General features: G+C 26.5%; 1 protein-coding gene and 1 long non-coding RNA gene across 2 annotated transcripts; both read left to right on the top strand.

The window, feature by feature from the left end:
- The first annotated feature begins 521 nt into the window (after positions 1 to 521).
- Positions 522 to 6,680, top strand: LOC132930105 (androgen-induced gene 1 protein-like). The gene is made up of 5 exons (XM_060995776.1): positions 522 to 1,050; positions 2,802 to 2,939; positions 3,869 to 4,086; positions 6,200 to 6,368; positions 6,430 to 6,680. The coding sequence occupies exons 1-5, from the start codon at positions 868 to 870 to the stop codon at positions 6,454 to 6,456; spliced, it is 735 nt and encodes a 244-aa protein (XP_060851759.1). The 5' UTR covers positions 522 to 867; the 3' UTR covers positions 6,457 to 6,680.
- Positions 6,681 to 7,421: 741 nt separating this feature from the next.
- On the top strand, positions 7,422 to 8,804 carry LOC132930106 (uncharacterized). The gene is made up of 2 exons (XR_009662193.1): positions 7,422 to 7,828; positions 8,346 to 8,804. It is a non-coding gene; the product is annotated as an uncharacterized LOC132930106 (long non-coding RNA).
- Positions 8,805 to 14,887: the final 6,083 nt, after the last annotated feature.

Below are 14,887 nucleotides of genomic sequence, written 5' to 3'. Positions count from 1 at the left end.
CTCAGTGAAGTACCCATGAACTAAACACTATTTTTTATACATATATTGTTAAATAAACTATTTTAGTAATTATGTGTTATTTAATTGTTATTTTAAATTTTATATTCAAACTGTCTTGCCAATCAAATATTATTAATATAGAACTTAAATTATTCCAACAGAAAATTATAATAATATTTGTATATTAATTTGTTAAAAGAATCGCCTTGTATATACTTTTATTCTGTGATTATAATACTCATATTCACCAATATATTATGACGGTTTTATTATTAATTTATCTGACAGTCTAGCGTATAGGTAAACGGGCTAAAGTTCAACGGGCTTCTCTTATCTATGCCGAGACCGTGCGCGGAGCACGGTGTATACAATAAGGTATACAGTATAAACTGTACATATTGTATTTATATTCACTGTGTCAGTATCTCGTTAGGTTAGGTTAGGTTAATAATAATGCACTATAGATACCCAAGACATATTGTAATATAATAATATATAATATATGAAGGTTTAACTGATGATTACTGATCGTGTACCGTTTGACCGGTCCGAACCAGCGCAGTCGAGTCAGTTCATTTTTGTCGTTTTCATTCGATCTGAAACCGCGAACGAATGAAGACAATAAATATAACCTATGATTACGTACAGGTTATCAATAGCTATATAATAGGTGTTTGTGAAATACGGATTTAAACGAATTATCTATTTTGTCGATATAATTTTGATAGGTACATATTATTCCTATACAGTTAGTATGTAGGCAAATTTATCTTCGGTGGCGCAGTTTTTTTTCTACACGATATAACTTAATATATCTATTCTATTCAATAATAATATTATATTGGAGAAAATCGGTTACAACGAATAATGGCGAACACGTCCAAAACCTGCATCATGGACACCGTCAACAAGGGCGTACATCTGTCCGGTGCCGTGCTCTTCACTTACTCACTTTACTATTATTACACATACGTCAACATACCAGCCCGTCTCAACCCCCTAGATGAGGCCTTTGGCGGGAAATTCAAATATCTAACTTTCTGCAATATGGTAAATACCTTTTGCTTTTATATTATAAGCGTCATTTAACTGTTTTTATTTCCATTCATTAAGATTGATTATTTGCAAATTTGTTTGCACCTCAGTACAATTTCCTAAGTACATTGTTTGTTATTTTAATAAATATTTTTATAGTCTCTAGAGACTAGAGATTAGCTCCTGCAGAATTTTTCATGCAAATATTTTTCCTAAAACTCACTGCTGCAGGTCTGTAGGCATCTTAATTTCTCTTCTATAGGTACTTTTTAATTTTTCTAAGTAAATAGGTGGTATTTTATACTCTTTTGAACCTAACAGCGCAAGAATAGTATAATCTGCTAATTAACATTTAAATTGTAAATTGTTAGAGATTGTCGAACTACTTTCAAAGTTTGTAAGAGTTGATTTTCAACGATAGACATTTTTAAATTTTACGCTGCTAGCGTAAATATAGCGGCACAGAAGTTTGTTAGAATTTTTTTAGAATCAAACCATGCTCATCATAACATTTATCTAGAAATTTTAATTTTATTGTTTGCATAATTCAACAAGGATAATAAACGTAGCTTTAAATTTGAACTTTATTTTATGTAATAAGTTAATTAAAAATACGAAAATTTTCAAACTATTTTATAATCACCAATAAGTAAAAAGTTTATTTATAAATTATTTATTTTTAATTTCTAAGACCTGAAAATAAAAATTGTCGAGTGTTTTAAATTGTAAATTTTAATAAAACCTTTTTATTCTAAATAATTTTATAAGAAGTACCAAGTGTCACTTAAATTTAAATTTAGATATTGTAAACTTGCCCAAAATCTCACTATTTTATCTATTGTTGTTGTGTAACTGTTCTAACTGAATAAATCTTCAAATTGTTCTATCTGATTATATTATTGTAAATGTGTGAATACAGTAATGAAATAGCTTAAAATATTCGAGCGTTTTGAATAACGTAAAAATAAAATGTTATTTTACGTTAGTTTAGGTTAAGGTTTAAAGTTTAAAAATGTTTAATGATGAAAATAAAACCTAAGAAACTATGATATAAATTCTAACAATCTTTAAAAATGTACTAACAATTTTGTTAAATTGTTTTAAATTTTGACTTTTAATTGACTTAGACAGCTACAATAATTTTTTATTACAGTGGCATATTAGATAGTAGATTACTATATTCCCTTACTGTACTATAGTAATTGTAGGGCTTTTAAGATTATTGAGTTTTATTCTATTTTTGCAATGTATTTAATGTTATTATTATTTTTCATTCGTTAGTCGGGTAGTCAAAAGTCAAATTAAGGTTAAACAAATTTAGCACATATATTTGATCGAAATTAGATATTAATGTGAAAAATGAACACTTAAAAAAAATCTTATAATTATAGTAAATTTAATAATACAACTCATCAGAGTAAAGTTGCTTATTGATGTACAGTAGCGCTATTAAATTCAAAGACGATTATTCTAATCCCCCTATAAGTAGGACAGGTAGGTAGTTAACTGTACTTGACTATCCTACATTTTATTTTTTTTTTTTAATTTGAAATAGTAGGTATAGCTAGGTAACTTTTATAAATAAAGCAAAACAAATTAGTCATCATTTGGTCGAAAAATTATGAAATTGGATTCTTTTTATAGTTGTATAGGACATAGGTAGTAGGTACATAAATAATATACTGACTTACATTTTTTGGACTTAGAATAAACTGAATGTCTGAATAAATGGCAGCACTACAATAATGATTGATTTTTTTTCACAGGTCATCCAAACCGTTTTCTACCTGTACGCGGTATTTGTAGATCACATCGCTGTGCGTACTTGCTCAGCTATCACGTCAGAGTCGCTTAAAAGAAGCAAACACAATTTTTTTACAATTTTTGCATTCCCACTGTCGATGGTAATATGAAAATATATTTACAAATTACAACACAAATTGATAAAAGTAAATTTAAATTTAGGTTAGGTCCATAAATATATTATATATGTATATATATAATTAAAAATTGAATAACTCGCATATAGTAGGTTTTAAAGTACATTATAAGTACATTTTAATGTATTTGAACAAATATAGAATATAGCATAATATGTTATTCTTATGTAGGTGTCTCGTGTCTCATGAAGTCATGAAGTATAACAATAAAGTACAATTTATATTATTATATAGTACCCCCCCTCTCCAACCTGTAATGACTATCCACAAATACCATTTTGTACGCAAACTAAATAACTGGATCTCCGATCTAATACTTGATAAACATCTGACTTGGGGTCTCCAATTGAAAAACAAGTATAAAGAACTCAATTCGAAGCTTCACCTTGTTAGACCTTTACTCCACTCCTTGAAAACTAAACGAACGATCGACATGGCTTTTCTAAGACCTATGTGGTATTCAACTTTGGGACTCAGCCAAACCGTCTAACACTAAAACAATATAAGCATTTAAGATTATATGTCTATGCTTAATATCAGAAGGTCCCTGGTACATCACTAATGACTGCCGACATAAAGACATTTGCATTCCAACTTTAAATAAACTTGCTACGCTTACCTACAAAAACACATACTATCTTCATCATAATATAAGTAACTAATATTTTGTCGGTAGCCATTTTATACATACAGCTAGAAATAATAATACTAATAAGTAATAAGTTATAATATCTATAAATTATAACTGTTTATTATATACTAATTATAAATATAATATTTTATAAATAAAAGTATAAATTAGTATACCTATTTATTATAAAAATACCTATAATATTAATATCGTAAAAGCAATAAAGACAATTTTAATAATATTGGTGATTATTATTTTACAGTTTATTGCCGTAAGCTTTTGGCCAATGTGGTTTACTGATAAATCTTTAGTTATGCCTCTGCACTATGATCTATATTTCCCGTCTTGGCTGAATCATGTTACACATGCGCATATTTTTATATTTGCAATATTGGAAATGATCACAACTTACAGAGAATATCCATCCAGGATTACAGGGTTGTCTGTTTTTATTGCTTTTAAAATTTGCTATTTGGTTTGGTAAGTATATTTGAATTTTTTAAAGTAAGTTATAAAAATATTTACATTTAGAAAAGAGGTGTTAATTTATCGTGCCCTTCATGCAACATTATTTTCAATGTTTTAATGGTCTTAAACTTATAACCGATTGAAGTTATAACAATAATATACATATATCAAAAACTAAAATAAAATAAATAAATAAACAATTTCTTTATTAAATTAAAAAAGTTACGTACTGAAAAAGCCTACATAGGGGTAAAGCACTATAAATCTGTGAATGAAGTCTTCGCACACATATAAATATCTCTAAATTAAGGAGAATAAAATTAATACCAAAAAAAAAAAATTTTCAATTCAAACAAAATTTATAAATTTACGAAGATTTACATAGGTAGGTGGCCTTTAGCTAACATTTTTCAATAATAAACTGAATGTGTACGTTGTACCTAAACCTATTTATAAGTTTAGATATATTATGATTTATTATTATACTTGCAGTTTAAGTATTCTAGATAATCTATATTATACTACCTATGTAGTATCATTATTAATAACTGATAAGTATTATATTATTAAATAGATACTACACATTATTAATACCTATTTAAATGTTAAATATTTAATATTTATACCGGTCAAGTTGTTTAGGAAAATTCGAAAATAGAACATCGGATGATTTCATTTGGAAAGTAGTGATCTAAATAATAGCTAAACATATACTTTGCATGTAAAATATGTAAATATAAGAGATGGAAAAATGGTGAAAGCCAATATCTATTAGATACACCTAAAATGAATAGAAATTATTGTAAAACATTATATACATGACTATTGACTATAATAATATAGAATATAATATAGATATTATGATCATTAAAATAATAATAAATTAAGGCATATAAACATTACCAACATTTTGAAAAAGTCGAAAATTAAAAATAAAAACATATTTAGTAATAGACTTTATTCAGTTTACAACTATGGATTTAAATTATAAAAATAATTATGTTTGAATAGATACATTTTATTTTTGGAAATAACTTATCCCCAGGGGCCAGGGGCACAGTTTCAATGAAAAAACTGAGGGTGCTGAAGCGCCTCTATCTTTTTTTATAATGTTATCTCGAGGTTATGAATACCTGTTACTATTAAAATCTAAATTAGCATGAAACAATTTGCTAGTGCTAATTTCAAAATTGGGAATGCTAAGCACACCCAAACATCCTAAAATTGCGCCTATGCTTATCCCTGTAAAACAAATCAAATTTCTTCCGGTCTAATCTACCAAATTCGTTCTTCAGAGTATTGTGTTATAACTTAAAAATTGTTATAGCTATTGCCTATTACATTGTAATACATTCATGGTATAATATTAATTAATCTTTTTGGAACTACAATTAAATAGCAAACGAGTGGTAGCTATAAATAGGTAGATATCAGGTATAGGTTGTATGACGTATAGTAAATAGTAATTTACAATTTACAAATATTAGGTTAGGAGTTTAAGACGGTTAGGTTAATATTTGACTACCTATGGGCTATGATGACAGATGAATTGTGATGTAAATATTTTATCAATTAAAAACAAATTAAATATGTCACTACAAAGTACAAGACATTTACCTATTTAAGTTGCATTAATGAATAATCATTTAAGTAATTACCCAGGGACAGTGAAGTTATCGCATTAAAAACACGTTAAATATTTCAATTGATTGAATATTTTAATATTTATATTAAAATAAATAAAAACTTATTGCACTTATATACTTTAAAATTGCATTGAAAACATTTAAAAAAAATATAATAATTCATAATATAAATAAATTTAATTAAAAATAAATAAATAGTAAATACAAACATTGCCTACATTATTAAATTGTACTACAGCTGATTTTTTTAAGTTGCAGACGTTGATTAACTGATTATACTTTGTTACCGCACAATAAATTATTATAGGTAGGCATCTGGAGAAACTTCTTTCAACATGGGTAGTTAAAAATTGTAAATTTTGCTTCACCCCAAGCTATACATTTGGTTGTGATTAGTATTTAGTCATCATATTATAATCAAGTTAAATTTCATAAATGTACATTTTAATACCTATTATAATAGTTAAAAATATTTACAGGATTAACTATGTATTTTACAAGAGTGGCATGTGGGTTTACCCTATTCTTGCGAAACTAAACTTACCATTGAGAGTGATGTTCTTCACCGGAACCTTTTTATATGCTCCATTTACCTACCTAGTTGGTGAATATTTTAATAATATTTACTGGGGTATTCGTCCTTCAAATGTAAGTCCGAATTTATTTAATTTAATAAAGATTATTATAATCGTGTACATTTTTGTTGCAGAAATCCAATATAACAAAGAAAGAATAAAACGAATACAATAGGTATTAATTTGGCATCATACTCAATTTTATATGTTTAATGTTAAACCTGAATGTCCAGATTCTTAGATACTTATAAATCGCATGTATGTGTTATTTAATTTTAAATTGTATAAAATATATCAAAATAAGATTTTTTAGTACTTATTATAGGTGTCTATAATTTATAATTTTATATGTATATACAACATAATATAACGTGTTATGGAGGTATTAACTTTTGTCGATTACCTACCTTATTATTTAATAACAACGAACACTGAACACTTGCTAAAATCAGCTGCTAGGTACTTAATAATTATCAAGTTATGATATAAGTACGCATTGACGTATTGTTTTCATATTGTAATATATTCTTAGTATAATTTTAATTAAACGTTTCGGATCTGCAATTAAATATCAAACGAGTGGCAGCTATAAATTAATTTGCATTACAGAACTATATAGATGTAGAACTAGTATATCAAGTATCTACCGGTTACCTGGTTACGTACCAGTGCCATGATAGTCTCGTGTGGGATGGGGCCAGTTGGACCCCGTGATAAGAGTTGGACCCCGTGATAAGAAATTATAAGTGATAACAGAAATTAAAAGTTCGAACACTAACCTCAAATCGCAAAAATTCAAATTAATACCAACTATTCAACATTGTAAATAATTCTACTACGATTTTTGAGTATATAAATTTCTCAGCCTGGTCCCCAGAACCAGATACATTATTTATCCGTCGTATTCTGTCGGTCGAAATTAATAAATTACCGTTATTCAACATTTTAACGACTTTAACGGGCAACGAATAACGATTACTTGTTTTACGTTTGCTGCCCCTGGCTGGAAGTTTGGTTCAACATTTAACATAAGTAAAACTTGTGTATAATAAGTGCCTAAATCAATTGTTTGTAATATATTTGAATGTTTATTAATTAATTAATATCCAACTAGTAAGTACTACCTTTATTTTTAAGTCATTGGCGCAACTATAGACCTAAATAACAAATGTTTGTTATAGAATTTCACACATTATTACTTATTTGTATGTTGTACATTAACAACTTATATATTATTACACTCATAAAGTAAATAATTTCCTTATTATTTCAATATAAATATATAATACATAAATACTTTACAACTCATAATAAGTTATAAATTACATATATTTTATATTTATCAATAAGATCATTACATGTTATTTTAAAATTATTTTCCTTTTTTTCTTTGTTAATCGTCTTAGTTGCACTGTGGTCTCTATGTTACACTGTCCTATAAATGTTAGTATTCTATCTTATGTGTTTTATGTTTTGTTAATAGGTACATGTTTAACATAATTAACAGTGTAACAACAATTCATAACAAAATTAGTAAGTTCCATCAATATTTGTATTTAGTCTAGTATATAAATTGTTTTTTATTTGCTGTGCGTATTTATCATATTGCCTTCAAAGCTTAACCTGGTTTCAACCTAAATTTGAACAATTCCCTTATTAGTCAATCATTGATGAAAAAAAATTAGTTTTAATTTTGAGAAATTTTTATTACTTCAAATACTAAGTTATATGTAAATGTATCATAAATAGAAATCGTGTACTGGATATTTTTGCTTTTTAATGGTGTGTATGAAAACAAATTGTTTTTAATTATTGTTATTGTTGACAATATTATACCTATTATTAAATAATGATTAATTTATATAATAAACAGAAAGACAGTCTTTCAAAGATTAACTATTGTTGAAAATCAGTTCTTTTAGAATTACAACAGTACACAAATAACCTCACAGAAATTGTATAATTTTTATTTTCTGAATAAACATGATTTGTTATGTTTATGGTTGAATAATGTAAATTTACTTTTTTAAATTAGAAATTATACTTCCAGATCTGAAAGAAAAATACTACAAGGATTATCAGAGAATCTGTACAGTAACTGAACAGAAACAATGATCTGTTGATGTTTTTGAAGAGGACTGTTCTCCAAAATCATGACTATGTCCACAACAAATTGGACCTTAGTACCTATGTTGTAAATACTGTGAATATTGTAATTCATTTAAATTTAATTTTCTACTTGTCCACTTACAAAAAACTATTCAACTGGGGAATTAATTGTACTTATTATTGTAGGCGGTCTGTTATTGTTCAATGTTATAAATTATAATATTCCTTTTATTATTAAATTATGTAATTTATTAAGTTTATTGTTATTGAATTATTTTATTTATAAAATTTACTGTTATTTAATTATATTATTATTAAGTGAGTAACTACCAGTAAAAAATTATACTTTATTTTTTCAAAAATGATGATTTTAAAATAAATTATAGAGTTAATAAACTAACGTACCCATTACATTTTTTTTTAAATACTACTTAAAAATTAAAAAGTGATGTTCTTCTTATTAAAATTAATCTTATAATGTTTATACAAAAACTGTATTTAAGCATTTTCAGATCTGTTGGTTGCAGTAAGAACTATTTATGAGAAACTGTTTTGCTTTCAATTTTTAATCCTAACTATAAAAAAATTGAGTAAGTGGGTGTTGCTTTGCTGTACAATAGGTTAATAATGGGTGTACTGACATTTAAATTCAATGAAATAAAATCATTATATCAGAAAAACAATTATGAACAAAGATGTTCTATCAGCCTACATTATTACTAAGTAGATTTGATGGCATTGTGAATAAAGTAATTAATTTTACTATTGCATTAGTACAGCAGTAGGTTAAATTCATTTTTACAGGAAAAACAATGCATTTGAAAATGCCATTATATGTATAAAAATATAATAATATACTTGCTATATAACTTCTTATGAAGAATCATGTATACAATTTCCAAAACTTAAAAATAGAAGAAAGACAACTTTTAACTACGAAAAAGTTTGTTCTTTTTTTGAAATTTGATAGGTAAATGTCAAGGTATAAACTTATAATACTTATAAAAACAAATCAAGACTTATGAATTATGATTATCCTTATATTACATTTTTAAGGTTTTTTACACAACACAAAAAGTTTTATGGACATTTGTGATCTGTGTTTTGTTTATATTTCAATAATATTAGTTATAGCCAGGCTGTCAGATCCTTATTTCTTTCATCAGTAGAAGGGGTTTATATAGGCAAGTTCTATACATTATAATTATTTTTTAAAAATAAAATATTGGTTGGTCGGTTGATTCTTCTATTATTCTATCTCTATGATACAATTTATTTTATAAATTATTTTGTCATACAGTACACCTCAAATAGTGAACGCATTATGTATTTTATTAAATTGGCATACAGATTTGAAGGTATTTTGTATAGGCAACCCTACCGCACATTCAATATTTTCGCTATTTTCTATTTTCCTCATAAACTATTGCATAATATTTAAAAACTGTCGACTCATTTATAATTATATAACTGTCCAAATTCTGATTTTTTTATGAATTTTTGTCCAAAAATTCAATTTATTATTACGTTTTCAAAAATCTAATTCCAAAACTAAACCCTTTAATACTGGCCCCATCTAGATAAAATCTTCAATGATCGACGCAGATGCGTCCCTAGATAATCTTCCAAATACTAAAGGTTTTTCAACTCAATTATTTAGACGGTAAGTGGTGATTTAAATTTAAAGTTTTCAAAAAAGGAAATTGGCGGGAAATTTGGTTTTAGCAATTTCTTAATTTTAAAATTAAAATTCAACATTTTTGAGAACAAAAATTTGATCTCAAGGTGTCACTGCATTGAACCTCGAAGATTTCGAAACGATACAACTATGAACTATAATATTAAAAAGTTAGTACTTCAAGTTGAACCTCAAAATCTATGGATGAATATCATAATAACAACATATTATATCATGTGTTAAAATAACGAGTTGTAAAATGCGAAGTTTTAGAAAAGTTATGTTGTATAACATAAAACTTTTTAAATATTTATTTTATTTACTTAATGCAAGTCTGCGTCATATTCAACATTATATCATTTAGATCAATTTTATAGTAGTAGTAAATGGTGATAGAATTACTATTTTATAATATTAAAAAGGTTGTATATATCTATATTGTTATTTTTGTACTTTTCTATATCAAGTATAGATAATAATAAATAATATAAGTATATATACTTTAGGTACACAACTATAACACAAAGATGTTTGCTTTAATAATATTGATTAAAGATTGGTTTCTATTTTACATTAAATTTCATTATAATATTGAGCTATTGAAACAATTTTCAAAATTATTAATATAATATAATTAATATAATTTTTTTTTTCCTAATTATAGTTAGCAAGATACACTAACTGAAGTATACATGTATCCAGGCCAATAAGGAGATTATTCTGTTTGGAAAAACATCTGAAAAAACTGTTCCTACTAACATAATTGTTTATCCGGTAAGGTAGAAGAGTTCATATTATCTGAATTACTATAGTGTGTCACTTTACTATTATAAAAGTTATTTTATGAATACTATCTATATTTTATTAGTCTGTATATTACAGCCATAGCAACACAGGGAATCAATGCAATTTGATACTGCTATTAATTATGTTCATAATTATTTAAGTTTTAATTTAACCTAAAACAATATTTTTAGATATTTATAGGCATTGTTACACATACAAAATAAGAGATTTAAATAATACATTCAATTTTATAATATTCTACTCTTTCTTATAGAGGAAAGAAATAATATAAATTTTTATGTTTAATCAATATACATAATACATTGTCAAAATGCATTTAATGTATACTTAAAATCAGTATTGTATTAATTGCTATCTGGTTAACTGTCTGCTATTTTAGTGTTCCTGTTTACTTATTTTTCATTTTTATCACAATAGTTTAAACATTTTAAATAACCAGATATTCTATAATATTGTTATCATAATTAACAAATAAAAATACTACATTGGTGATGGTTATTTTACATTTATAATCAAAAAATGTATGCTTATGGTTTTATTTATATGATTTTGTTTTATTGTTATAGTTTGCAAAGAAGAGATTCCAGATAAATTAATATAATAGTGACTAACATGGACTACTCAAAAAAGATGTGTTGTTCGCATACAAACTAATCGCTATCCAGCAAGCTGTCAATATTACTCTATTGATAAATATCTGACAATTGATTATCAAACAAAGTTTGTCGGTTTAAATGAAATAAAAGAAAACTTGATACAAATATTATTGTGACAATTAATATTATTTTTTTTTACTTTAACTCCTTATAAGGTGTAAAAGGCTTTTATTTATTGACTTTTTAATGTGTCAACAAACTAATTAATTTTATTATTATTTTTACACTATTTAAATCAAATTTCATCTATAAAAACAAAAAAATTGAAATAGTGACTTCTTGTATTATGGATATTTACATTCTTTTAACAAACTGTTTTGTATTCAGACCTTACAAATTTACAACTTATACTTTTTAATATATAAATTAAAATTAAGTCATTAAATTTAATTTCTTATTTAATGACAAACAAAAGCAAAATATAACATATATATTTATATTTGGGCAATATAATGTTTAATAGATATATAAAATAACAGTTTTATAATTTATCCATAACTTATAACTGATGTGTATATTAACTTATACATTAAATATTTATAGATTTTAATCAAGTAAATGCTATTTCTAAGATTTATCTATGCTTTATAAATTATGTTGAGTTTACTACTGATATTAATATGTATGTATGTTTTTGAAACTGCATTAAAAAACGATAAAAAAAAAATCACAAATAATTGTTAATGAATATTAAATTAATTGCATTGCATCAAATCCAACATATTATAAAAGAGTACAAACACATACATTTTTTGTCATATAAGACATAATCAAAATTGTTATGAATTTTGTGTTACACACTACACAGATTCACCAGTATAAGATCACAACATACTATTTTTGGTCATTTGGGTTTAAGTGGGTGTGGGTCATTGACAACTTTATAGTATCTCTTATGAATAAAAAGGTTGACTGAGTAATATTATAAAATATATATTTTTGTTACATTTGTTACACAGTGTAACTTAGAGCTTTTTCATTTTTCGAAATTTTCAATTTTCATTCGCTTTTCCTAGGTCACCTGGTGGTCCAACGACAATTTATCACAGAAGTTAAAATGTTGTACATGTAATTCCAAACCAGAATCAGTTTTTCTTTTTTCCAAAAACTCGTTATTTCAAATTTTTGGTTTTCAAAAATCGTTCGACCTAAGTACGACGTTTAAAAATCCTTATTAACGGTTTTTCGAAAAATCAAAAGCATACAACTTATGAAGCTGGTTATGGGGATCAATTTTATGTCTCACGACTTTCGTCCTATCTCTCTCGGTTTTCCCGTAAAACACTTCGTAAACGAGAATTTTCATTTTTCGAAATTTTCAATTTTCATTCGCTTTTCCTAGGTCACCTGGTGGTCCAACGACAATTTATCACAGAAGTTAAAATGTTGTACATGTAATTCCAAACCAGAATCAGTTTTTCTTTTTTCCAAAAACTCGTTATTTCAAATTTTTGGTTTTCAAAAATCGTTCGACCTAAGTACGACGTTTAAAAATCCTTATTAACGGTTTTTCGAAAAATCAAAAGCATACAACTTATGAAGCTGGTTATGGGGATCAATTTTATGTCTCACGACTTTCGTCCTATCTCTCTCGGTTTTCCCGTAAAACACTTCGTAAACGAGAATTTTCATTTTTCGAAATTTTCAATTTTCATTCGCTTTTCCTAGGTCACCTGGTGGTCCAACGACAATTTATCACAGAAGTTAAAATGTTGTACATGTAATTCCAAACCAGAATCAGTTTTTCTTTTTTCCAAAAACTCGTTATTTCAAATTTTGGGTTTTCAAAAATCGTTCGACCTAAGTACGACGTTTAAAAATCCTTATTAACGGTTTTTCGAAAAATCAAAAGCATACAACTTATGAAGCTGGTTATGGGGATCAATTTTATGTCTCACGACTTTCGTCCTATCTCTCTCGGTTTTCCCGTAAAACACTTCGTAAACGAGAATTTTCATTTTTCGAAATTTTCAATTTTCATTCGCTTTTCCTAGGTCACCTGGTGGTCCAACGACAATTTATCACAGAAGTTAAAATGTTGTACATGTAATTCCAAACCAGAATCAGTTTTTCATTTTTCCAAAAACTCGTTATTTCAAATTTTGGGTTTTCAAAAATCGTTCGACCTAAGTACGACGTTTAAAAATCCTTATTAACGGTTTTTCGAAAAATCAAAAGCATACAACTTATGAAGCTGGTTATGGGGATCAATTTTATGTCTCACGACTTTCGTCCTATCTCTCTCGGTTTTCCCGTAAAACACTTCGTAAACGAAATATTTTTCAATTTACGAATTATACAATAATATTTGAATTTTAAAATACATAAATTTGAATTTTACAATAATTGTACAATAATTGTACAATAATATTTGAGTTTTAAAATACATAAATTTGGGAATTATTTGGGAATTTTTACATTTCACTGTTGGTATTTCTGCATTTTCAGTTGGACCCGATTTTTGCGTTTCTTCCATGAAAATTTCGTGATAAAAAATCTGCTTGTTATCACGGGGTCCAACTGCCCGAGCCCCGTCTCGTGTATAGAATCCATGAATAAATATGTGACAGTCACACGCGTAATTGCTGTACATATAATTGGTTTTGTGATATGCAAACTTTCAAACGTTTACAATTATTTTCTTTTTTTTTACGGTTGGTGAAAAATATTTACCTACCTACCTACTCGTAATACGGTTTTTAACATTTATTAAACAAAAAACATCTGTGTGCTCGAAAAATTAAACCGTACTACGTAGGTACGCGAACAAACACGAGTTTGGGGGAGTGGAAGTTTATAAATCATTATTTGTAATAGTAATGTAATCTAGTATTTTAGAGGCTGGTTTACAGTCACCACTTTATGTCTTTATACCAGGGATGGCAAATACATCGCATGCGAAAAATTTAATACCTACCTATCTATATATATTTCACGGCACGCTCGAAAAAAAACATTTTTAGCACTTAGCGCGGTTACGCCCGTTAGCGGTCAAATAATTTGCCACCCCTATACTGTCTATAAAAGGTTAAAGTAATATGCTATCAAGACCATATTAATATACTAAGTATTTACTATACATGTTGTATTAAAATAAATAATAATAATATTTAACCTTCGATTACTTATGCCGTTTAATGATTTACATTTACATTTCAACGTAAAATGCATAAAAAAGTTGACTAATATTTATTTAAATGATAGGTACATAGGTATATACAATATACTATATTGTTAAATAATAAATTATATTTATAATTTATATGACTACGAAGTACGAAGTCAAAACTCGACAGTTTATAATTTGTATTTCCGCCACTACGAGCGCTAGCAGCAGTAGCA

Source organism: Rhopalosiphum padi, chromosome 4, assembly GCF_020882245.1.
Source record: "Rhopalosiphum padi isolate XX-2018 chromosome 4, ASM2088224v1, whole genome shotgun sequence".
NCBI lineage: Eukaryota > Metazoa > Arthropoda > Insecta > Hemiptera > Aphididae > Rhopalosiphum > Rhopalosiphum padi.
This window is presented reverse-complemented; position numbering and strand designations above follow the sequence as displayed.